This window comes from Centroberyx gerrardi, chromosome 18 (genome assembly GCF_048128805.1).
Source record: "Centroberyx gerrardi isolate f3 chromosome 18, fCenGer3.hap1.cur.20231027, whole genome shotgun sequence".
NCBI classification, from domain to species: Eukaryota; Metazoa; Chordata; class Actinopteri; order Beryciformes; family Berycidae; genus Centroberyx; species Centroberyx gerrardi.
The window spans coordinates 11,187,856-11,213,816 of record NC_136014.1 but is presented as its reverse complement, the minus strand read 5'-3'; the positions used below and the strand labels follow the sequence as shown (position 1 = coordinate 11,213,816).

The following is a 25,961-nucleotide window of genomic DNA, read 5'->3' as shown; positions in this document are numbered from 1 at the left end:
CTTCCTTTGGCCTTCCCGCCCCGTGTCTCCTTTTCCCAGTTGTCCCTCTCTTTTGTACTTGTCAGTCGGAAGTGGATACAGCGTTGCGCATTTATATAGATTTATGTATATATAGTTATGTATTTAGATTCTTTTTTCCTTCTTTTTACATTTTGAGCATTTTTTGTAGTCATCGTTTCTTCATCAGTTTATTTCTCTTTTTTCGTCTGTTTGAACACTGGCCCCAGAGTGGCTGGAGCGGAGACAACAGTGACGGACGTTTTGGCGAATGGGAACGAAGAATCTCCAGGCGCGACCGGCCAATTGGCAGCCCCGGAGGAGAGGCTGAACAGAAAGACGAAACGAACGGACGGACGAGAACGTAAAAAATAAAAGACACCGTTTTGTTTGCTCCCTCTGAGTTTATCCTTCTCCCCTGTCCGCTCCTCAGTTCCACCCTAAGACTGAGGTAAGAACAGTGTTCATCATTGTGCTAGGGAAGAGAATCCCAAGTGTCCCAGTGAAGAAGGGTTGGAGGGACGGATTAATGGATGGACAGATAGAAGGGGGGGGTGGGGCGGGGGGGGGCGGGGTACGGTGAGTCCAAAATGAGCCGATGGAAGGTGACAGTCGTGTCCGCGGAGCTCTGCTCCTCCCCCGTCGCCGATCAGAACTGGTACCATTTCTTGTCTTTGCACTTCAGCATCATCTGCCAACACAGAAGAGGATGTGGGAGTGAGAATAGAGAGAGATGCACTCGATGTGCAAAATATGAGGAAAACCTTCCCAGTGATGAGTTTCGCAGTCCATGATTCTCGTGATTGTTAATTGCCACAAGGCTTAAAAATCCCTTATCAACCTGTCTCATCTCCTTTATCGACATCTCCCTGTTTGTCAGCATCATTTTCTTCCTGAAATGTATAAATCTTGAGCTCATACTGCCTATTTCTAATCTTATGTGAACCTGCCATAGGCTCAAAGATAAAAAGGGACTACTACCTCCTAGTGGTTAGACATTGTAACTGAGTAACATTTCTCAAACAATTCGCCCATAGAGATTGGGAGACTGAGCACTCATTATGCATCCTGTTCCTCACTGCACAATGCGCACATAGCAAGGCTACATAAACATTTACACACTTCAGTTAGTGTGGCCGCAAGTCAAATAAAACTGAAATAGTCAATATTATTTCCATATTGTATTTTCAATGTCTCCTTCCTTTGGAAGATTATTCAGTAATCTATTTCTTTTGTCAGCCCATTCTTTATTTTCCATTTTCTCTGGCACTGTACAGAACAGTTTGCCAATGAAAATAAGGCATCAAAACATCAAGTTTTGTCCAAAACTATTTTGTTCATGGACCAATAGGCCTAAGTTGTTGTGACTGTTTACTTTCATACCCCAATCAAATTGTGATGTAGGCTATAATCATAAGATATAATGTATTGTTGGGGAAATTGTCAGTCTGATTTCTAACCCATCACTCTTACCACTAAGTGGCAGTAATGATCAGATTCAGCTCTCCAGTGACGACTAAATCACAAATGAAGAAGAAGCAGTGTAGTATTCCGGGTAGAATATTACATAGTACAATATGTGACTGCTCTCTGTAGATTTTCAAACTCTTTGACTTCACTCCTTACCTCATGGGCGTGTTTGGAGAAGGAGTCTGCGCTGGCCATCATGGCAGCTGTCCTCTCCTCCAGCTCACCCAGTTTCTGGCCTCTCTCATCCAGTGCTATCCGGGCACGTGCCAGGTCCCCGACCACACCGGAGGCTGCCCCCTTCATGCCCTCAATGCCCCCCGGGCCTGGGATGTGCTGGGCCAGGCTTCGGGACGCCTTACCAGCAGCTACCTCACCGACTGGGTGAAGGGAGGAAGGGAGGAACAGGAAGAGAGATGTGCAAATGAGTAGTTGCATAAACCAAGGATTGAACGACAGCGGTTGTATATATCTGGGCACGTGCGTGATGAATGTGTGTTGGTTGGACTCACATAGTTCCTCTCTGTCCAGTGACTGTGCTCCTCCTCCAAAGAGACCTTTGAAGAACCCTCTGTTTGGTGCCTCTGGTGTCTCCACTGGTGTAAACAGTTCACCCAGCATCTCCTGAAACACATACACACACATTACCCTGCTGCATACAGTTGGAGTGGTCACGCCTGCATGGGTGTCTCTGTGTATTTGGGCAATGTATTTTTTACCCGCTATGCATGTGCTTAACTCTGTGAGCACCTTGTATGCGTGTTCCCAAAGATACTTCCTAAAGATATTTTACATTAATGTGTAAACTTGAATACTATATATGTTTTCTATGCCTTACACTATTCACTTCATTTATGCTCCCAGCATGTAGGATAAAACCCAAAATTCTGAAGCATGACTTGTAATCTCCATATAATATACACAGTTACCAATACATAAGATCTGATGTAATCATTCCATAACTTAAGTGCCTACCTAGAAACCTTGCTGGGGTGTGGAAGTAAGGCACTGGAGCGATCAAATGGGCACTTTCTTTTAATGATGTCATGATGGATTAGGCCCATGACACTTTTAGGAGGCTCGACACTAAATTACGACGCACCAGAACCCCATCTATTCCCCTTCTTGGCACAGATCCAAGCTACACTAACTTACACTACACACAGTATTCCACCTGACACTTAGACCAACACTTAGAACCACAGCAGAACATTTTCATGAATCCTCAAGAATCCTACTGGATTTCTGAGGAAACACCGGGAAAAAAAGAAGGTATATCCAGTATGTGTTATGAATTCTAATGTGAGCATGTCACCTGGTCTATTTCATATGAATATGTTTCAAACACAGGAGGAGCAGAAATAAAAATTAAAAAAAAACACAAGAGGCACTTTTGCTAACTTTGCTTGCTTTAGGCTTTTATACAACCCCAGAACTGATAACTTTGCTTGCAAAATTAGCAAGTAAAGTTCTGGGATTGTATAAATGTTGGGGAGTGTGTGTTTGTTGTGTGCACATGCCACACAACACTACCCTGGAATGAGAGTGACTGAACAATGCTAATCTACACATAGACACGGATTCAGACATTCAGGCTATCTATCAACCAAGTTGTATTTTGCACATTCATTCATTTCATTTAAGCATCTTTTATTTATCATCCTGTACTCTGCCTCCACTGCACTAGCAGATCCTTGTCACTTTGTTTTGCACTACCAATGCCTCACCGCATTTTCAAGTTGGTCCTATTCTGTACAACCGACTCATGATTGGGATCCTATGGTACTTCGATCCTGTACTACTGTTACCTACTCTATGTTGATACAGCTATATATCGTCATACTGTACGTCTTATCTGCACTGTAGGTTACGTTTTGTCCTGCATTTCATGTGTCAGCCCTGTATTGTGTAACAGTCTTGTAATGTGTCAGTACCAGTTGAGTGACTCTTGTTTCTGAGTATTAACTGACCTGCAGGTTCTCACAGGTGTCCTGGCTGTAGGTGATCCTCTGGATCTCGGTGGGGGAGGTGAGGTACATGGCCTGGCCCAGGTTGGTGAAGCAGAAGGTCCTGGCTATCCGCATGTCTGTCAAAGGCAGGTAGTTTACATCCAGCAGCGGTCTCAGTCCTGGCAAACTGGACAGGGGACACAGAAATGATTAAAAAATGAGTGATTTTAGATTTAAAAAATACTGCAAGAATGACAATAAATGCCTGGTCTCCTATTTCAGCTCCATAACACCTGTGACCTGTCTCTATTCAATACATGACCACTTTGTTTGTTGAAGTCAATATTCACTTGGGCTACTATTAGCGGTTTTACGGTAATCTCTAAACGTCAATATATCACTATCTTTGGCCATTCTAACACTTTGTATTTAGAATATTTGTATACCAGTGAAACATTGAGGACAAAGGACGATGTTCATACACTCCTACAACACATGCATGTGCACTCACACACACTCACACACACACATACACAGAGACATGCAGACAGAGAGACAGGCAGGCAGCTGGGCGTCCTTGCCCTGTCAGACACCCAGATGGGAGGCTGTTCCATCTCTGTCTCCGTCTCTCCTCTGGGGAGGTGGAGATGAATGAGGTTGAGCGGCAGGCTAACATACTCCTCACTAATACCCTTCTACACACTGCATCAATATCAACCCAGTGTATGTGTGTGTGCGTGCGTGTGTGAGTTTTATGACTTGGATTTAAAGTTAAGGTTAGAATTAGGATTAGGTTTAAGTTTAAGAGTAAGGGTTAAGGTTAGGTACGTAGTGGTGAGGGTTAGGGGTTAGGGCTGGAGTCAGGGAATGCATGTAGTCCATGGACGGTCCTCATAAGGATAGAAGTATGAAGATGTGTGTGTGTTAGTTGTGGGTGTGCATCAGGACAAAAGTTTGTGTCTGACTTTGCCTAAAGACTCGAGGCAAAAGGAGAGGTCTAACTGATGACATGATATAATTGACTACATCCATCTCTGTCATCCAAAGGTTCAGACACTCCACCTGTTGACTCGTTTGATATTGCTAAGGCAAAGTGTAATTTTCACATTCAGACATTCGGTTGCTTTACCCTTGAATATGGGGGAAGGTGAGTGTTTACCAGACATAACAAAGATGAGAAGAATATTCTATCAAGGAGCATTCTATCATGAAACTACATTAAAGAAGCATTTGGCCAGCAATCTTCAACAACTAATGTTGACCTCCCAATGTTTTTTGGTTTATAAAGTCCCAAGATGAAACTTTTGCTGAAACTTTTGAAAGTGTGTGTAATGTTCTCTGTGAAATTGCTAAGTCATGCGCATCCTACAATGCTCAACAGATACTGGGCAGAACAAATCATCTACTCATATGAATATGAATCTCTGAAGATCTCTGACACAGCCTGACATGTGCCTCACCTGAGGGTCATGATGTGCCCGTTGGCACAGAAGCACGCCAGGCAGACGCCTCCGCTCATCTGCACCACGTCTGCCCGGAGGATGAAAGAGGTCTCTGTGATACTGTGTTTGTGGATGCAGGTCTGGGAGGGCAGGGACATGACTTTGGCCTGTTTCTCTGAACACACCACGGCGTACTGGCTCTCGTTGAGGTCCTGGGAGGTGGAGGGCGACACCGAGACGGGACGCCGCTTGCGGACCTTGTCCCGCTCTTCGCCGTCGGTTGAAAGGTTGGGTTCGTACCAGGGCTCATAGGCAGGGGGCAGGATGGAACCTGTGGAGTCCAGGAAAGCCATCCGCATGATGCTGCCCTTCACCCGTACCAACATGCCTAGCGGAGGAGAGGCAAAGGCGCGTTACTGAAACTTGTGCTTCAACTCTGTGACAGCATCGTTATTGCCCCTGTCCTGTGTAAACCTCATAACTTGGTTTCAATTGAATAATTACTTGCTCCTCTATGGGTTGAGAAAATTGGCTGACCTCTTTGGCTTATGAAACTATTTCAAAACCCTTTGGATAGTGTCAAAAATGCATTGTCATCAAGCTAAAAATAAGACTGCTTTTCTTAGTTCCTGAAAAGTTAACAGTGACAATATGTTCTTACATGCACATTTTCCCCCGATCCCTGCATTAATCTTACAATCCACTCCACTTTATGCATCTGCCAAGTCCATTCAGTCTTCATCTACATCAGATACCAATCTGCTATGTATCTATCCATTACCCATCCCTCCCTTCTTCCCTGCTTGGATCCCACCACCTACCGGTAGGTGAGACGATGACCGGCTGCATTTGCCGTTGCTCCCCAGCAGGTGGTAAGGTGAGAGCCACGGCCAGCACGGTGCCCAGGGAGGTGCCCACGTACAGGCAGGGCGTCAACACGCTGTCCCCCTTGCGGGCGAAGGTCTCGGAGAAGTGGAAGGAGGTGATGGCCTCCCGAGCCTCCTTGTCGATGCTGGTGACGCTGGAGGAGCGCGAGCGGCTGAAAGAGTTGTCCCGGTGGTCTAATGGGTTGGCACCCCGCGGCGGGCATACAGACAGGAGGACAGTAAGGAGAAGACAGAGAGAGGTAAAGCACCCGCAAAGCACTGACAACACAGGACAGACACACATAGACGTAACTAACTGTACATACAATTAATTACATAAATAAACACACAGATTCAAGGCACAAACTGAAATAAAATGGTACATAAAAAAGTATATTTCACAGTCTTTATAAGTAATATACTTTGGTTGCTAAGCACAATTAAAGGAGCAGAAACAAGGAACGGACAATTTCATAGTTCTAAAAGTTTAATGTTTTCATTTGAAACTCGGCGTGAGCCTAATGTCACCAGCTGTGAAGCGGTCGTATTCGTTTACAACTGATCTTTTTAAGGTATTGAAAACGATGATACTTTTCTGCATACATGGCAAACTGGGAGAGTAATCCGAAAGAGTTTGGGGTTCCGGTTTCAAGGTTAAGGGTAAATGTATTAAAGGCCGCTTTGTTTTTATCTGTGGGACAGATGGAGCTCATGATATTAATTGTCATTTGGCAAACAGACAGGAAGACTTGGCAAACAGCAGCACCGAGCAGACACCTGGGAAACTTATTTGACTTTGACTTTACAACCTTACAGTTGTCCTATATTGTGTCAGTGCAAAAAAAAAAAACATACACAATACAATTTTGGCACTGGTATAGTATTTTTACAGACTAACAGATCAACATTTTAAAAACATTAGCGTAATAGCGTATCACCCCCAATCAATAGTTGTATTATTAGGGAAATAAACAGCTTTCAGGCACTTAAGTTGTGTGAATGTAATACTGGAACTTAACTCTTAAACAAGCATACCAAAAAATGTGTTATCTTTGGCACTTGCACATGTTTTAATTTGACCCCTCAAAAAAAAAACCTTCCTTCCTAGCTTCTTGGTACTTTAGGATCCTATGAAAAAAACAGTTGTACATGTTGCTTTGTTAGAACACGGTGGAGAGGAGAAAAAAAGTATGTTTCTTTATGTTTTTGTCACCTATGTAGGGAAAAAAATGTCAATTTTCCAATTTCACAAATTTTAAAAGAACCAATCAGCCAGAGAAAGGAAAGACATGGAGAAACATGGAAGAGAAAGAGAAAGCTGCAGAAGCTATGGAGAGCTTTATGGTGAGATGGAGTGCGCATTAGTTTAGCTTAGCACCATTGACCTACATTAGAACACCTCACCAAGGTCAAAAAGGGGGAGTCAGAGCACCTTAGAAAATTTTACACAGAATTCAATTTGGGTAAATTTGATATAGATCAATTCAATGAATTTCAGTTCAGATTCAAACCATTGCAAAGTCAGTAATTGCTTCCTGTTCCTAGCCATGGTCTTCAGTGCGACTTACTAGCTTTGATATGAAATCTTCAGGGTGTCTGATGCTTTCATGAACACCTGTGTGCTAGTTTCTCCTCATGGAAACTCTGCGTAGCTTGCCAATTTTGACGCTAATAACAACCAGATAATATTGGACTGATGGGATGTGGTGGAGTCCAGTTGGAGTGATAAAAAAATATTTCATACAAGTTTTTTTGTAAACACGAAGTCAAGGCTTACCCAAGTCTGGCTTTAGCTCAGTAGGCAAGCTTAATTTCCGTGACATCTTTGCTGGAAAAAAGAGAACATCCCTCTTTACAAACACACGTCTAAGCTAACACACGATGCCATGCAAAGCTAGATAACTAGCACTGGGCTAGGATTGTGCACAAAGCTAAAATACACGGAAACGGAGTAATTGGCTGGGGATCGTTTCATTGACTACAGAGGAGCCAAAATGCTTTACACAGGAGGAGGCGCTGCGTAAGGATTCAGAGACAACCCTGTAAAACACTGAGGCATGCTGTGACAGACAGAACAAAGGAGGGAAGCTCTGGTCGCATAATGCCCTGGAAGAGAGGAGTGGTAAGACACATCAAAACTGCACAGCCATTCAGGACCCTCATGCCAGAGGAGCATGCACCAAGAACAAGGAGGTAACAAGAAACAGCAAGTAGAAAACAGAAGTGTGCAAGATGGAAGTAGACAGTGAAAAGATGGTCAAAAGGTACTGAGGTACTGCTAGCTACTGTAAGTCAACTTTAGTTACTGTTCCAGGATTTTTGGCTTCTTTCATTAACAACTTGGGCACTAAATTAAAGCATCCCCACTCCTAACACCCGTATCAACAAGTACAAAACACACCTAATCCCATTTGTACTCCTATCTTGAGCTCCACAATAGACAAGAATAGTATTGTCGTCATTTCCGAACTTTTTGGATGCTATCTGGATTTTTTGCATATGGCAAACATGAACTGGACTTTTGGTTCCCGTATCATTTCATCCTTAAAGGGAGTGAAATCATATCAATAGCAATGACACTGAACGAAGTTATGAGATATTTTACTGACGTAATCTATTTTTTTAAATATATTTTGCTAGCAACTATGGTGTGGATGTTGCAACATTATTGCGTCGTAAAGCCACGAGAGCGTGCAATCTGCACTTCGGGTCTGCAGCTGTCCACCAAAAAAATAAAAAGATAAAATAAAAAACTTTTTGTTGAAAAAGACGTCAGGTTAGCAATAGATACTGCCATCTCACTCTAGCAAACTAGGAGAAAACGTATGTGGTGAAAGGGACACTCATGTCATGCACGCACTGAAACTGGAATGCTAAGTTATGTTATGGCTAGCTGTTTTTTTTTTCATTGTGGCTTCAAAACTGATCAGAATACACCATAACAAATAAAGAAACCCATATTAGAGGAAACCTCTAAAGCAAAATTGTTAATGTTAGTCTCAGAAGTAGTTAGAGGCAATTATTTTACACTGCTATTTATTTTCATGTGACTCTGACGGGGGGCGGGACCTGGAATCCCTTATTTGGGCTCACTCTTGACTGGTCTATGTATTTAAATATGACTTAAGCAGTTATAGTAACCCATTTCATCAACACTGTGTAGAGGCATACAAAGACAGTTGGACAGATGAGTAGCTCTCCGCTCCGGGGCGTCATCATATGGACAGACATCATCATGTGACTCATAGTGAAGACAGGGCAACTGTTGCAGGAGGTCAGGACAAATGTCACATTCAGGCACAATTACAATGTGACACTCGTGCTACATACATGTAGCATGCAATGTGAGTCTAAGTCAACTAAAGTGAATTGAGTGTGTATCCTCTAGTCTATGTTTTCTCACTGTGGTGACTATGAAACGGAGGACAGAGACAGTTTTTCTACAACGAAACAAAAAAACAGGGTGGACAAATTTGGACCATATTTGTCCTGCCTAAACAGCCTCTGATGAAAATCTTTGGCCAATCTTACCTCCTCTACCACCTCCATTGTAGAAATGCTGTAGATTGCTGTTTGACGTCAACACTTTTGAAGGGGGGAAGTAAAGTAGATGTGCGGTTAGAAACACCCTTGGGCTTTACTAAACACTAGAAAGCCATCATTGTTTACCACGATGAGTCCACCGGTTATTTTGTCCGACAGCAAATTGTGCTTTCAATCCAAATAAAGCTGCTTCACAGGCATCCCTGTTAGGTGGAGTTAACAGTTTCAACACGCTTTTGACACAAAAAATGTTATACTCTGTGCCTTAAAACTCTTTCCCATGAAATAAACTGACCAGGAGAATCAGGTGGAAGTTCTGATCCCTTATTGATTTCACCCATTAAATCAGGTGATGTTCAGTCATGAGGGGCAGATGTACAGTGGACATCAAAAGTCTACACACCATTTCAAATTTACTCATTTTTATTGCCATGTGGCCTGAAATGAAAACACATTAAATCAGAGTACCCAGCAAAATTCTAACTAAAACACCTTGATTGTGTAAATGTGCACACCCACGAGGCGTGGATTCTACAAAAGGCACTGAGTGTATGCCCTTGCAATGTCAAAGGCAAGAGGAGACATATTTGGAAGTTGGAAAAATATCCATCTTTGCAAGTCGTTTTGTCTAGTATTGAGCATTAACATCTTATTTTTCTTTAAAAAAAGTGAGGAAATCTGCCAATGAGGTGAGATCATTTCATTAATTTTGTTTCTATCTTGATACTAGTAGAGTGATCTGTCTCAATTCAAGATATTGGAACTTGTTTCAAGAAAATTCTCGAAACAGGTGAAACTGCCTTGGAAACAAGTGAAATCATTGTCAGAGTTTACCACTTGTTTTAAGGAAAAAACAACTCAATACCAAACTACCTGACTTGCTAAGTGTTATTTTTTGCAGTGTGGGAACATATCTGTCTCTCCTATGAATAATGCAGACCAGCAGATACGGCGCACTACAGTCTGGTGGCACCAGACATTGCGGTTTGGGCGGCCATCACACCTGGAAGCAGCAGCGGGACTCCAGACTTTGAGATTTGTTTTCTGTCTGACCTTTTTAAAAAGCTCCTTATTTTCAGTGTCTCTCTGCTAATGCCAAGTTCCCCCTAATGAGATGGATCTGGGCTGTTCTCTCATCATGCGCCTTCAGCTGAAATACTAATGACGTAGACTAACAAGGAGGCAAGTTAGTGAACGAGAAAGCACCTTATTGCTGCAATACACAACGCGCTTCTAAGCAATCATCGAAGGTCCCGATATTTCGAGTGAAAAAGCGGAGCATAATTTGGCAAGCAACGTAAAGTTGCTAATGAAAATAAAATTGATCTTTTCTGCATTACAGCTTATCTTGTTTGCAACTGGTCATGACTTTCACTGATATGAAAACTTCTTAATATGATAATGGTCTGGAAAGACAATACAGCGCATCCAGACAGCTATAAACATCCAATTGAAAATCGAGGTCTGGAGATCTCTGCCCGAAATCCTACTCAGAAGCTAATTCACATCTTGGCAAATCATAGAATTATACTGGAAAAATACATTTCACAATTATGTGATTACTGAAGATGTTTGAAAATCCCCAAGGCCCCTCAAATTGAACTTTCTCTTCTTAAGTAATACTCCATTTAATGTGAATTAATGAGTTTCCCGCCCAGACTGCAGAGTTTTGTGTTTAACGATTCAATTCAATTTATAATTCTAAGCTGTCGCATTAATTTAGCATCACAGAGATTGGATGCGTTTACAGCCAATAACCCAGTTTTCCAGGATACTGAAACAGATTAAAACAAATGTATTCCTGTCTATTGAACTTTCCACAAAGTGGGGAAGGAGTGCATTGTTGCATGTTTCAAAAATGGGACCCACTGAACACACCCACATTCACAAAACCCATTAAATGTTACAGTATTAAACTCAGCCAATGCATTAATAAAAGACTGAGGTAGATTGAAACTGACAGAGAAATTTTATGGTTCAACTAAAAACCTTCCACACTTTTCCTGTAATTTGGCAACATTTCCAATAAAATAGAGTGTAAAGTAGAGACTCTTTTGAAACATAAACCCTCTTCCAGTGCTCATCTTGCATTCAAATACATGGTATTACAAAGATACATCTATTTTGGACTGGTTCACTGTTCAGTTTTTCCCTTTAGATAACGCAAAGCTTCGAAGCCTATGCATTGTTATATTTCTGGCTCTTCTTCTGTAAGGCTCTGAAGGACATGTTACCTGAGGTTGGGGACTTGCAGCGGTCCTCTGATGTGGCCGACCCCTCGTTGATGTCACACAGACCTGCAGAGAGGATCGCACAAACACTTCAACTCTACAGTAGTCCCAGTCACTCCAAAACAAGGTTGCAAGTCTAAAAGAACCCTGGGGTTGTTTTTTTGTTATTATGTGGGTGTAACTGTAATTCCCTGTTAAGTGATGAGAACATAGACACCAAAATCATCCATGTGTCCCAGGTACATTGTTTGCTATGGTGCTCCATGCTAACACTTTAGCATATGCCATGTTGAGTGATAGTAGGCGACTAGCATTATCCAAAGTAAGAAGACTGACCTTTTAGTAACAAGTGCGTTAGTGCTTTCTAGGAGGTGAGGTGGAGGAGTGGGGTGGGGAGGATAGGAGTGAGTGAAACTACATTCACTTGAAAATCTCACCTGTTAACAACAAAGTGCTGTGCTAGCACAGTGTCGTTGGAACTTCAAAAAAACAGTATTTTATTTTTGTATCATATTTCTTGTAAACCTTACCAATCTCCTACACAAACCTGCCAGAATTAACTGCATATCAATTAAAATGACTTACCATTTCGCTTTAGAGTTACTACAAGTTCCCATCTTCTCATGCTAGTCGATACTTGTCGTCTACCATCACTCAAGCGCATGCTAAAGTGTTAGCATCCAGCCACTGAAGCAAATGATCCACTGGGGACACATGGATGATTTTGGTGTCTTTGTTCTCATCACTTTACAGGATAGTACCAACAAGCCAACCTCCCAAAAATTCTGTTTTTCTGTATTTCTCTAATGCTTATCTAGAATAAGGTTCATTTTTTTCAAATGCCAGGAGGATTTAGGATAAGTTATAAGTTGCTTGTCTTATGCCTAATTCCTCCCTTTAGCGCACTCACGTCCGTGCACGTGTGTCTGCGACATTGTCCTGTGAGGCAGAAAGCCGAGCAGACAGCAGTCCCTGTTGGCAGGGAAACACAGCTGGACGCCTGATTACTGCTTACACTCGCCAAGCTCTGACAGGTGCCAGCCCACTGCTTACCAGTCAATGACACCAGATGCTCTGTGTGTGTGTGTGTGTGTGTGTGTGTGTGTGTGTGTGTGTGTGTGTGTGTGTGCATGTGCGTATGAGTTAGTGTGTGTGTGTGTGTGTGTGTATGAGTGTGCATGTACAGTATTTGTGTGTGTGTGTGTGTGTGTGTGTGTGTGTGCATACCTGCATAGCATGTGTTTGTGCACAAACAACCACAAATATCAATAAATAAACACACACACACCTTCCTTATTCATCCATCAAACTGTTGCTTAAGCATGGGCGGTACACAGTCATGACACTGCGGCATCATCTATGTGGCTGCAGTGCCATCCTCTAACACAGGGGGGCAGTGTGTCCATACTGAGTGCTGTGCCTCTTGCTATCTGTCAATATTACAATGATGCTGCAGTGGCAAGGTGTGTGAAAGGGATGGGCGTGAGAGCCTGTGTGTTTGTGTGTGTGTGTGCGTATGTGTGTGTGTGTGTGTGAGAGAGAGAGAGAGAGAGATACAACAGAGAAAAATCAACGCCCAATGATAGTAGGAGGATTTATGTCGTCAAATTGCTCTGTCTTATATCAACCTTATGAAAAAAGTCAGGATACTTTTATTCTAGATACTGTACAGCATGTGTGATTCCACTTTTCCAAAAAATATTGTTTCCCAGACTCCTTGTAATATAGAGAAGACTGTAGCTATGGACTTTGGTTATCACTGCAGCAACACTGTTTTTCAGTATGAGGTCATGTCATACAACTATTCCGTTTGCAGAGCTGATCCGCCAGGCTGGACCTCTGTGGTTACTACAGTCCTACTGTTGGTTGCTGCTAAGCTCCAAAGGCAGAACCCTATCATAAATGTTCACCTAAAAACTGGTTATTATCCTAACCCTAATCCTAATCCTTAACTGAAAAATCCACCCTTGGACACTTTGTCACATATCATCAATTTCTGATGTTCAGTGCATTCCATGTTGTTATTTTGTGATTAATCATTGTAATTCACTCTTTGGGTGTACCCACTTTCCCTCAACCTGCCTCGTCTTCTTCTACTTCAGATTTTCTTCTTGTCCCAGAATTACTTTTGACAACTGCCAGAGAAGGGGTGTGAATCTGTTGCTTTCAATCAAAGGTGGGCGTACGGGCATTTAGCTTGCAGTAAGGGCAAATAGATTGAAAGTGTGATGATTCAGCGGTGGACGTGTAGGTGGAGAAAGCAACAGCGATAGCGAAACGGAACACGTCTTCTGGCTGCATTGCATTCTGGTCTATTAAGGCTAAGGCGACCGTCGGTGGAGGAATTGGTATCTCTTCCTCTTCTACGATGGATTTCTTATGTAAATGTTAAGAAGTAGGTGTATCTCATCTTTCTCTTCACCCTCTTATCCTCCCCCCATTACCTCCAGAGGGCTGCCGTGTCTTCCGTGGCGAGCGCGGCTGTCTCTGGTAGGGGTCGTTGGAGCCGTACAGCTCGACCGTCCCCAGGTTCAGCAACACCGTCTTCTGGATGTAGTCCACCACCGCCAGACCGTTAATGTTGCCAAACACCACACTGAGGGCACAGGAAGAGTAAGGGAGGGAGTGGAAAGATGAAAAGGCAGAGAGAAGAGGTAGAGATGGGTCAGAAAAACAAGAAGAGAGGAAAAGAGGAGATTGGATTTGATTTGGAGATGAAATATAGTTAGAGCGGAAAGCAGCCGAAGTCTCCAAAAATTTCCTGGCAGCCGTGAATTGTGTTGACAAGGCTGGTTGTCACTCCAGCCCCGAGCAGGGCTAGGAGGGAAATCATATCAAAGGGACTCAGATCCCCGTCTGGCTGCTGAGAACTGAGAGGTTGTTTACCGAGTCCAGACCAAAACACTTCATAAAGTTTACTGCCTGTCTGTTTTGCGCAGTTTTCACCGCTTTGGACACTAGGGTCACATTGGGTCGTCTTTGCAGGCTTTATAAGGTGCTGTTTATAGATTTCAATCCTTTTAGTGTTAATTTATTTGCACAATAGGAACAGGACGAGAAGGTGTGAGGAACATTTACAGTAACAGTAAGGCATTCAACGGTGGGCATGTGAGGAAAGAAATCCTCATACCGAGCATCTAATTCGCTCTGTCAACACAAACGGAAACAGCTATTTTAGCGAAAGAAGAGAAAGAGGAGAGAGATATAGATAAAATACTTCATGTGTTTGCTAGACCGAGGACGACCATTGACTTTCTGTCTGGACTTAGATGGTACTGTGTGCGTACTTACAGGCCATAGGAGGAGTTGAGCGCCAGACTGGTGATCTGCTGAGGAGGCTCTCCACTCACCCACACCAACTGGACCACCAGCTCTACCTGGTAACCGGGGGACTGCTTCAGAGGAGTACTGCGCACTCTGGAAGGAACGAGATGGAGAGGGACAGAGAGAGGAAAAGAGAAAAAAAGGGAAAGGAGAGAGAGAGAGAAACAATTTTTTCAGAAAGAGAATGACAAGTGGTGCGGCTGCAGTCTCGAAGGCAAGTCATCTTTGTGTGTGGGCTGAGGGTTTGGCGCGAGCGGCTGTGACGGGAGGATGGGGAGGCTGTGGCTGAGAATGCTTGAGGCGCTGACTAAGTCGGCGCAAGTGTGCTTGAGGCAAAAGGCAAAGACTCTTGTGTGTACGAGTGTGTGTGTGTCTGTGTGCGAGCGCTCCTGGTGCTCGGGAGAGTTCTGTGTGAGCGTGCGTGTGTGTTTCCTACTTGAGGCAGGGCATGTTGCCTCCGTCGGAGTTGTTGCTGCTGGTGGAGGGGTGCGAGGGCGGGCCGGTGGTCTGAGGGGAGGCACCGGGGGTGGCATGCGCTGGTGTCTGGTCTCCCCCTCCGCCTCCACCCTCTGGAGACTCCATGTCGTTCAGCTCGTACTGCATACGCACCTCTAGTAACTATGGGAGACAACACACACACACACACGCGCACACGCACGCACACACACACACACACACACACACACACACACACATATGCATACACACACATTCACAGAAGAGGAGGTATTGACAGTTTTATAAGAGAAGAGATTGCAAAACAGCATGATTATGTGGTATATAAAGTAAAAACAGTAGAGGATGAAGTGGCATATTTCCAAGGCAAAAAACTAATTTTCATGAATTCTTCAAAGGATAGGAACAAACATTTGACCCTCAGTGACATCCACATAAATTCCCAGAGTCACTTTGATGATTGGGATTTGTTTGATGAGCATGTATGTGTGTGTGTGTGTGTGTGTGTGTGTGGTTGTGTGTGTAGGCAGATTGAGGGTCATAGAGGTCCTCCAATACTGAGATATTCCACATATTCAATTCACTCTAAGTCCTCCTTCAGGCTACTTGACTGCTACCTCCGCCTTCACACACACACACAGACAGACAGACACACACACACACACACACACAATGCCCATATGCTCTTCTCTTTTGCATTCTGGCAGTCTCATTAGCCCCCCTGACATGTGGGAGAGAAGAGTGATCGGTGCCCTCCTTCCATCTCTCACTCTCACCCGTCTCCATCCCCCCCTCCCTTCATTTCTCTAAGGTTATAGATAGGTGTTTGGCCTTGTGCGAAGAGAGGCTGCTCCCCTAATTACAGCTCACCGCCACTGCATGTCTCGCCCTGATCGACACCCGAGTCACACACCTGGACCACAGAGACACAGAGGCTGAAATTTCTCTGACACATGCACCGACACTCACTCTCACTCACATTCCCCTCCGGGCGGCAGTAGGCATCAGAAACTGGTTTGTGACTGGAAGGTTGGCGGTTCCAATCCCCAAAGTTGTTGGGAAAGAGTAATGGTTTCTCCTGTCTCAACAACTACTGCCAAGGTGCTATTGAGCAATGCATTTATAATCCGTATCCGTGACATTTTCATATTAATAAATGTCTGTTTTTGTTTCTCTCTATCACGTAGTCAGCATGAGCAGTGATAGCCACCATGGCTGAAGAGACAAAGAAGAGAAACTCAAACTTCATAAACAGAAAATCAGAGGAAAAAGACGTCACCGTATCGCCCACACTGTTTGATTGACAGGTGATCTCTGGGAAGTGCAGTGCAGAAACACCACAGCAGTGAGCGCTTCGCACTAAAGATGTTGCCAAAATAAAAAAAAAAACGGATTAACACCTCACCACCTGACTGTTCCAGCTACTCAATGGCCAACAGTAGAAATATATGCACATATACACGTACCCGCGCACACACACACACACACACACACACACACACATACACACACACAAAAGCATTGCTCTTTATGTCATTAAACACAGACTCCCATCACACCCCCGTAACCACTTACCATCGCTATCAAGGCAGATTATAATGACAGGCTAGCTTAGCTTGTTTACTGCTCTGTCTGTTGGCATGGCAACCATACTGCCTTTGACTAGGCAGATTTATATAACCCTGTGAGTGTGTGTGTGTACTAGGAGGCTTATGTCTCATAATCTTAAAACAGTAATGAAAGGAAGAAGGTGCTGAGGGCAATTAATGGCACATAAACACACAGAATCTAGAAAGTTCTCGATGGACGGCTACAGAGTTAAAATGTGTCTGCTGTTTGCGTGCATGCCCATGCTTATGTGTGTGTGTGGTGTGTATGAGACAAGAGGGTGTCAATAACAGGGCATGGGAAATAAACGGGCTTTCCCCCGTGCGTTATTTTGTATTGAGAAAATTGCACTGAGACCACTTGTACTGATGCACACTGCTCCCCACCTGCACCACCTCGGTGGTTACTTCCAGCTTGCTGAAACGGTAGATGATAATGTTCGCTGACACCCCGGCCACACACAGCATCCGGCTCTCAGGGCACCAGGCCATAATCTGAATGGCAAACGGGTCTTCATCCGACACCTCGGTGCTGCCCTTGTCCTCTTTGGGCCGGCTTCTCTCAAACACTTTGGCTGTTTTCAGCTTATACAGCACCTGGAGCATTACTGGGGACGGAGGGGAAAGGAATCAGCTGCAATCCAGGGTTGTAGGGCAGAAGAGAGACAGCTGACATATTGAACCTGACATAGTGAATATTGTACAATCAGAGGTAATATTGTGCTCTAAGCTTGAGAGAATTGCTGGTCACTACACACCATACTTACTGTAAACAACATTTATACTAACTGAAGCATCAACGAAACTTAAACAGTTCGGTAAACTTACTTGCAGAGGCATCCCAGAACTTCACAGTTCCATCGGCATGCCTGGAAATTCAAGAGGGAAATATTAATTATTTAATAATATATACATGTATCCTGCTATCTTATGCACATCCAGAGATCCAATTTCTAACTCGAATTCCGAATTCCAGTCTGGTCAAGAAATGTTCACTGTTTGTGAAATTTGTAGCATTGGAAATATTTATATAAAAATCAGAGAGATATTGATGAAGCTCCACTGTGAAAGAACCACCATGGAAGATCATTTTGCTGTTCTACAGCATCTACAATATAAAAATATGCCAAAAATATATTTGTTTGTCATTATTCACCCAGGGATTGTTCACTGCCACCCTAAATCTCTCCTCCACAGGGATTTAACTAATCTTGTATCTAGCAAGGTTGTTTAACCAGGAAATGATCAGTAGGTCGACGGGGTTGGAGACAAAATGTCCAAACAAACATCCACCAATAATCACCTAAAAATGAATGAACTGCACCTTTAATGTTCCATATTCATGAGCATTCACAGGATTACAGTAAATAGCAGGTGAAAAGCACAAAGGGCTCCCCATTTGGGTGTCAATGGAGAAAAACATTTACTTTTGTTGTCATTTTTTCCTATCTCTCTTTTCTGTCCTTTCTCTCATTTTTTTTGCCATTTCAGCTGAGTGAGTTGGGAGACAGTGGGGGAGAAATATTTTGCAGGCTGTGGCAGTATCTCAGGGAAAGAAACACGAACAGAATAGTAATTTGGCATCTGGGGGGGACCCTCCTCCTGCCAAACCGATACCTCAATGTCACTTTCTCAGTGCGTGTGTTCTTTTAAACGCCCCTCCTCTACTCGTCTTTTCCCTGTTGACACCTTAGCGCGGGATTATCAACATCAAAATGGAGGAAAGTCTACAGGATTGGAATATATAAAGACCTACAGTATATTTTAGAAAGGGCCCCATCTCTTCTCCTTCTGTGTTGACCTGACGGTGCGGGAGTGGTGAAAGTAATAGAGTCGCACCCAGACAATAGCGACGGGTAATGAAATCAGCGTTGCCTTACCCAGTGATGATGATCTCTGGGTAGCTCTGTGTGCCTTGACCCCAGTTTCCACCACTAATAGGCCACTCCTGGATAGACACAACAAACACACACATCACATAAGAGACACTGAGAGGAAACGAGAGAGCGAGTACAACAGATTCCTAGCCGCCGTCAGTCGAAACCTTGATTCCAGAAACAGATGACTAACACTTGGGTCTGTGTGTGTGTGTGTGTGTGTGTGTGAGCGTGCATGAGAGAAAGGGCGAGAATCTGCCCGTCTATCCGCCCTTGCTGCATATATACATTATGCGCCTCCATGTGTGTGTCTGCGTTCATGTGTGGCGGCGGTGGCGGGGGGTGGGGGGTTTGGCTTTGAACACGTTGACACATACAAAAGGTCACCGGGATGACTCAACGGTGATCTTTATGTGAGAATGCTCTCCCGCAGCTCAGCCAGGCCTTTGCTTAACAAAAACGGCAGCTAGGCAGCCAGTCTGGGTCATTACATGCTGACATTTCCAACCGAGAGCTAGAACAAGGCGACAGGGAAAAGAACATAAGCATACATAATGGCTAAGAGAGCGGGGGGTCCGCCGCCGATGACACACGGCCGAGAGGAGAGAACGAGAGAAGAGAGGAGGATCATTAGGTGATGCGATATTGTATATAGTTCATTTAGTTTCACAGCAACACGAGAAATATAGTACCACTGATGCAAATTAACGCGTGCTGTGTAGTGTCGCCACAACATACTGTGTAATGTGTTCATGTGTTCTCTGTATTTTGATGCTCTAACCTTGTCGGTCCTGGCTTAGGCGTGATGGTAAGATGGTATAGCGTGGTACATTTTCATTTCTAATTTTGCATTTAGGAAAATGTACTTTGATTCTGAGGAACAGACACCAAAACCTGATGTTTACCGTCATCTTTTCTGCTATTAAACTCCATTGTAGCTGCACTACAAATATCTTGACATGACGTCACATCATCTATGTTTGGCCAGTTATCCATGGGAAAGAAGAAAAATACATCACCAAACAAAAGGGCACTAGAAATGCAAAGTTGCAAAAACAGCTGCTTTTTTTAAGTGTTAAAATGTTTTCAGGTGAATTTTTCCTTTAATGTAAGGGGAGGGGATTGTGTGGCAAAAGATGCTCCAGGAGCCATAAAACAAGCAGAGGGAAGGTGTTGCTTGGTAAAATGACGTCTCCCATCCATATAGAGGGTGTAGTGTTATGAAATAAAGCCTTCTCAGACCGTACCTTTTTGCTGTAGCCCTGTCGTTTCTGCCGCGAGCCAACAGAGTAAAGTGCAGGTATGAGGTCCACAGAGCAGTCAGCAAAGTACTCGCAGCAGGTCACAGGAGACTCGTGGATGGTCAGAGGATAGGGGTTCTCGAATATGGGGTAACTGGGAACAGGGGAGCACAGACTGGGTCACTCGTCACTGTAATGATCTGCCTGCTCAGTAGCTTATATCATGCTATATCAGGATATAAAGTATAAAGCAATAAATGATAAAGAGCAATAATATGTCATCTGTGGTATTGTAGCCTAGGTGTACGAAACAAAGGAAGTCAAGATGATGAAGAGTTATTTAGCCACAGAGTCAGACCTACCCATTTTGTGCAAGGTCGATCACCACTAAATCCTTTTCTAGAAGGACCACTACGGCGTAAGGTTCCTGAAAATCTGCACAACGAAACAAAACAAGACAAGTCATTCATCACACTATACTTGCAGTCTTATAATTCCTTGAGAGAGAGCTCTCCTGAAATCTACAAACCACAAGGGAGGAATTTTTAAGACCTCACACGGCATATGTTATTATCATATCTGTGCCCCGAAGATGTGAGGGCAAGAAAGCTTAATGCGTAACACTTATTAATCTATGTGATTTATAACTGGGGGGGATATTGCTCTGGTTAAACATTTGCGCCTTTGTGATTTGGGATTACGATTTCATATTTAACCTTGAGATGATTCTCCCTTATGGTATACTAGATTTCAATGGCCATTAAAGCTTTGAAAATGAAAGCTTTGATGAAAGCACAAATGTGGCTTTTATATATTTCCTACATAATAATGGGATACTTTATTGATCCCCTGTAGGGAAATTGTCTTTTCACTTGTCCCACTCACAGAAAAGTCAGACGTCTGTGTCCAAGTAGTGTGTGCCACCGCATCTTTAAATATATGGGTGTGTGTGTGTGTGTGTGTGTGTGTGTGTGTGTATATATGGTGCATGCAAACTGGTGTTGAGAGCACAATAATTGTGGCTTAGACCAGATCTTAGGCTGTCAGATTGCACCAGGGCTGCCGAGACCTTGACAATCATCGTCCCTGTATCTCTCTCCCTCTGTCTTTCTCCTTTCACTCTTCTCAACATGGTCTGCAAGTGATTCGCATTCATTTGTGTGTTGTTACGCAACTTCTCTCCGCCCTCTATCTGTCTGTCATCTGTCTTTTTGTCTGTCGGTATTGGCAATAGGGAACTGGGAACTGAAATGGGAAATAGGAACCTGAAGTTATGTGACAAACTCACCAACTAGTCAAAGAAGAGAAAGACTTCAGAAACAGATGCAGTTTACGGCTCTATTATTTTCAATGCAAAGAGTAAATTCATGTAATGTGTAAGTGATGACATGTAAGTATGTAACAGTATGCGACTTGTTTGTACGTTCAAATATATTGGTGTACACATTGTTTTGTATGCACGTCGCATCATCTGCAGTGACATCATCATGGATTATCATCTTCCTCGACAAATAAATGCTGGATTAAGCTCGCCCACACGCCACCCAGACCAGTATTGTGTAATCCGACCTCTCCACAGACCCAGTAATATCCATTACCGGATGCGATCGCGGGGCGGTGACATCAGGTTGCCAGTGACCCGATGCAAAGCCACCGATGTCGTTACATAACTACTGTACTCGCTAATCTTTTTTCCTGGAGCTCTGTATGTGCTGGAGAGCGCCGCACCAGACTTAATATACAGGATTACGTTCCATACCATCCAGCTCCAATCAAGGCTGTTTTAGCTACTGACTCCTCAATACAGGAAATATGGTAATAATTTAATCAAATTGGATGGCTACTGTGTACAAAGAGCTGAAATGAAAACGTAATATTCATCGCATTGGATAATGAAACCGGAGTAGGATCAGCCCCCATGGGAAATTTCATATTTATTACAAGAACACACTAACACAGGGACAAGCAAACAGACATAATTAAAAAAACAGAGGTGTGTGAGTGTGTGCCTAATGTATTCGCAGAAAGGAGGACGATATAAAACAACAGGGCGGCATACCATTAGGGTACGGCGTCTCACAGAGTGTGAGGAAGTCTACTATGGGGTAGTCCATCTCCAGCACAGCCGTACTCTTCCCATGCATCACCGTCAGACAAGGCCGCCGGCCCACCGTGTCGTAGGACAGACCACCAGACAGGATTATGAAGGGCTCCCTTGAACACACACACACACACACACACACACACACATAGACACACAAGAAAGTAAAGATTTGATAGGCTTCATACTATATATGTATATCAAGTGGTAACCTACCTGGTTCAATCAGAGCTTTGTTTTCCACATGTATGTTGACATATTAACTGTGTTCAGGTTTCCTTTTTGTTCTTATTCTAAAACGTAGCGTGTCTTTTGTCATATGTGTGTGTCATTACACATATTCATGCCTGAGTGTGTCTGTGTGTGTGTGTGTGTATGTGTGTGTGTGAGAGAGAGACAGAGACCCTACCCAGCTCTAGTGGTCTTGTACTCCACTTTGAGAATGGGTTTACAAGGCTCTGGCTTCTTCCCGTCCTTGGGCTGTTTTCCTAAAATAGAACAGACAAACAGAAGTTACTTTAGTTTGCCAGTTCACTCCCTCTTTACCTCCTCTCCTCCTCCTTTCCTTTCCTCCATCTCTTCCCGCTTCTCGTGTCGTCGTCTTCTTTTTTTTGTTTGTTTTTTTTCTTCCAGAAGCTGCACTTAAAATGCAGCTCTGAACGGGAGCCAGATAATAACAAAAGGCTATCCATCAGACAGAGAGAGAGAGAGAGAGAGAGAGAGAGAGAGAGAGAGAGAGAGAGAGAGAGAGAGAGAGACACAGAGAGACAGAGACAGAGAGAGAGAGAAACAGAGACAGGGAAAGGGAAAGAAGGAGGGAAGCTCATGGATGATTTACAGAATCTATCTATCCAAACCTCTAGGGAGAACCACGTGAATGAAATTTACACATCCATCATATGTATGCCTGCATGTGCATATTTTGAGTCAAAGTTCACATTATGTGGCTGAATATATCTAAACTATTACAGAGGAGCTGAAGTGAGCCCCAAGGCAGGTACGTACTGTATTATAAAGAACTACTTTTACCAACTACGTCTTAATAACACATATCTAAAAGACAATTAAAGGGGAACTTATAAGCCTTACTTAAACCTGTCACAGGCATTTGCATAATTGCCCATTTAATACCAAACTAATTATGCATGCAGCAATGGGAGAAACAACTAATTAAAAAGCTTGTGTTGGAAACCTTTCCTCATTCCCCTATACATGAAAACTAGCTTGAGGAACTGGTTAAAGGTGTTTCCTTTCATATAACTTCTCTCTTTGTAGCTCCTTCTGTCTCTCTGGCTCTTTCTCTCTGTCTGTCCATTTGTCCCCCTCTCTCTCTCTCTTTCTATTTCTTCCAGTCCTTCATCTGGTTGCATTGTGGGGTGAGTAGGTGTGGGGAGAGACAGAGTAGTATGGATTAAAATACATCTTCAGAAGAGCAGACTTGCTTAATGCTAGGAATAAACAGCACTGGCAATAATGTATGCGCGCGCGGACACAAAGTAAACCAAACAGAGCGAGGACATAATTGAAGACTGACTGGCAATAATCCTTTGATTGAAATGAGGAAATGAGGAGGGAGCCGAGTCCTCAGGGAATCAGCCTGGTGCAAGACCAAAGACCAGCGGAGCAGACAGGATTCTGGCATGTCTGGACTTTCTCATAGAAGGTGCATCAATGTTTGATAAAACTATCCTGACCTGGAGAGTGTGTGTGTGTGTGTGTGTATGTGTGTGTCAGGGTTCGGGTCAGTTCATTTTCAGCCCAATTAAACAAGCTTCTCCGGTTAATGATAGACCATTCATTCTCATTTTTTTTTCCATTCGGGCTGTGACAAGAAAAAAAAAAGCTTTCAATTTTTGGATTTAAATGAAAATTCCCTTCCTGAATTGGTTCATCTGAAAGTGAATTGGCCCTTCCCCTGGTATGTGTGTGTGTGTGTGTGTGTGTGTGTGTGTGTGAGTTGTCCTTGTGAAAACTAGATTGAGTTTAGACTATTATTAAGATGTGGTTGTTGAAAGTAGTTCATTGCTATACAGTACGTACCTGCCTTCGGGCTCACTTTGGCTTTTCTGTAATAGTTTATATTCATCCACATTATAAGCATTTTGACTCAAAAATATGCACAGGCAGGCATACATATGATGGATGTGTAAATTTCATTCACATGCTCCTCCCTTGAGGTTTGGATAGATGGATAAATCAGCCATGATCTTCTCTCGTTCTCTACCTGTCCCTTTCGCTACCTTTGTCTTTCTCTCTGCCTATCATTTTGGTCCGTTCTCACTTCTTTGAGGGTCTAGGTTAGGGTTAGGATGTTTAGTGTTTAGGTTAGAATTAGTGTTAGGAGTTAAGGTTAAAGGGCTAGAGTTAGGGTTAAAGTTGGAGTTAGGATTAGGTTAGTGTACTCGTTAAGGATAGGCATGTATTGGTGAGGGTTAAAGTTAGGGTTAGGGGTTAGGGAATGAATGTAGACAATGGAAGGTCTGCCCTAGTGTAGTAAGACAAACATGTGTGTGTGTGTGTGTGTGTGTGTGTGTGTGTGTCCACCTCCTTACCGTGTGGGGTGATTGTCTGTATGGGCTTGCCCTGGCCCCTGACGTTCCATATGGTCAGAGTTCCGTCTGAGTGGCTGCAGATGAACTGCTTGCCCTCGTGGTGCCAGGCAACCGAGTGGATCGCCTGGGAGACGACAGGTAGAGAGGGGAAGGGGAGGGGTCAGCGGTTCAGCAGGGTGAAGCACCATGTGACGAGCCACCATCTCCCTTACGGTACAAGTACGTCGCATTTACACAGCCATATGGTACATGATGTTCATATGTGGGTTAAATGCCCGCGCCTTTGGATTATATACTGTTGAGCAGATGGTGATAGTGAGATAAAAGTGGCTGGCCCTTTCACATAATTTCCAGTGGCATAAATGCATGTATTAAAATAAACCTTTCTATGCCCGTACGCCAAATGCACAGAGAGGCGGAAAATGGATGGCTCACTGTAAGCTCAGGGATGCCGAGAGGAAAGTGTTGGTGTGGTTAAAAAATGTGTTCCAAAAAGCTATAAATTCAACCGGGGAAAAATCATTATCTAAAGTTCAACATTCAATATAGCTGAAATATCGTGGATCTGGTCTGTAAGAGTGTTATCATTTTGGAACCATGGATTTAAGTCACCTACCATCATTTAAGTTACTATAATTTATGTTAATGTCCCATCAATCATCTTGTCATCTCAGTTTGGAACAAAACTCTTATTTAAACTCCTGTGTATCACACATTAATAACAGTTCTTTCCCAGTAAAATAGAGGATAATATTAACTTAATAAACAGAAAGAAAGGCAAGAGAGAGTCTAAAGTGGGACACAGATGAAAGCAGAGAGACAGAGAGGGCAAGAGAGAACAATATCATGAGTGGCATATATGAAAGTTTGATGTTGAGAAACAATGGAAATGAGTTGAAAATTCAAGCTCAAGTTTTTCAGTATACTGTAACATGCATTTAACAAGTAAGCAAGGTAGCTAAAAACAGTGTGTAAGTTTAAAAAAAAAAGGGAAAAAAAAGGTTCGTAATTCTAATATTTACAATGTTTACTGTAAAATCAATTGATGCATAAAAGACCGGGGAGGGCGTTGGGGAAATAATAGAGGTGAGCTTTGTGTCAGAACTTGAAAATTGGGACAAGAGGGAAGAGGTTAAAAAACAAAGAACCAAATGGAGAGGTAGATACAGAGACAAGCTAAGAGTGATGAATGGAGAGAGAGAAAGACAGAAGAGAGAGGTGGAGCAGGAGTGACGGTGCAGCCTGGTATGGAAGCCTCACTTGAATTGAATCATCTGAGGTGGCCTCTCTGCCCTTTCCTGACCTGAG

At 43.3% G+C, this 25,961-nt stretch overlaps 1 protein-coding gene across 4 annotated transcripts in view; it reads right to left on the bottom strand.

The window, feature by feature from the left end:
* Positions 1-564: 564 nt before the first annotated feature.
* stxbp5a (syntaxin binding protein 5a (tomosyn)) overlaps positions 565-25,961 on the bottom strand; it is an 85,342-nt gene continuing 59,945 nt past the window's right edge. The window contains exons 8-27 of one of the 4 annotated variants that reach the window (XM_071915804.2): positions 24,654-24,777; positions 22,511-22,589; positions 22,060-22,214; positions 20,363-20,435; positions 20,007-20,154; positions 18,763-18,830; positions 17,711-17,751; positions 17,270-17,490; positions 15,256-15,437; positions 14,787-14,912; positions 13,935-14,091; positions 11,499-11,562; positions 9,253-9,306; positions 7,500-7,549; positions 5,677-5,959; positions 4,874-5,243; positions 3,435-3,600; positions 1,977-2,088; positions 1,624-1,844; positions 565-688 (exon numbers count right to left, since the gene is read on the bottom strand). In XM_071915804.2, coding sequence (XP_071771905.1) covers positions 647-688; positions 1,624-1,844; positions 1,977-2,088; positions 3,435-3,600; positions 4,874-5,243; positions 5,677-5,959; positions 7,500-7,549; positions 9,253-9,306; positions 11,499-11,562; positions 13,935-14,091; positions 14,787-14,912; positions 15,256-15,437; positions 17,270-17,490; positions 17,711-17,751; positions 18,763-18,830; positions 20,007-20,154; positions 20,363-20,435; positions 22,060-22,214; positions 22,511-22,589; positions 24,654-24,777 — 2,736 coding nt within the window. In that variant the 3' untranslated portion in view covers positions 565-646. Of the gene's footprint in view, positions 689-1,623; positions 1,845-1,976; positions 2,089-3,434; positions 3,601-4,873; positions 5,244-5,676; positions 5,960-7,498; positions 7,550-9,252; positions 9,307-11,498; positions 11,563-13,934; positions 14,092-14,786; positions 14,913-15,255; positions 15,438-17,269; positions 17,491-17,710; positions 17,752-18,762; positions 18,831-20,006; positions 20,155-20,362; positions 20,436-22,059; positions 22,215-22,510; positions 22,590-24,653; positions 24,778-25,961 lie in introns of all 4 variants that reach the window. The other 3 variants (XM_071915806.2, XM_071915805.2, XM_071915807.2) reach the window with 3 other exon arrangements.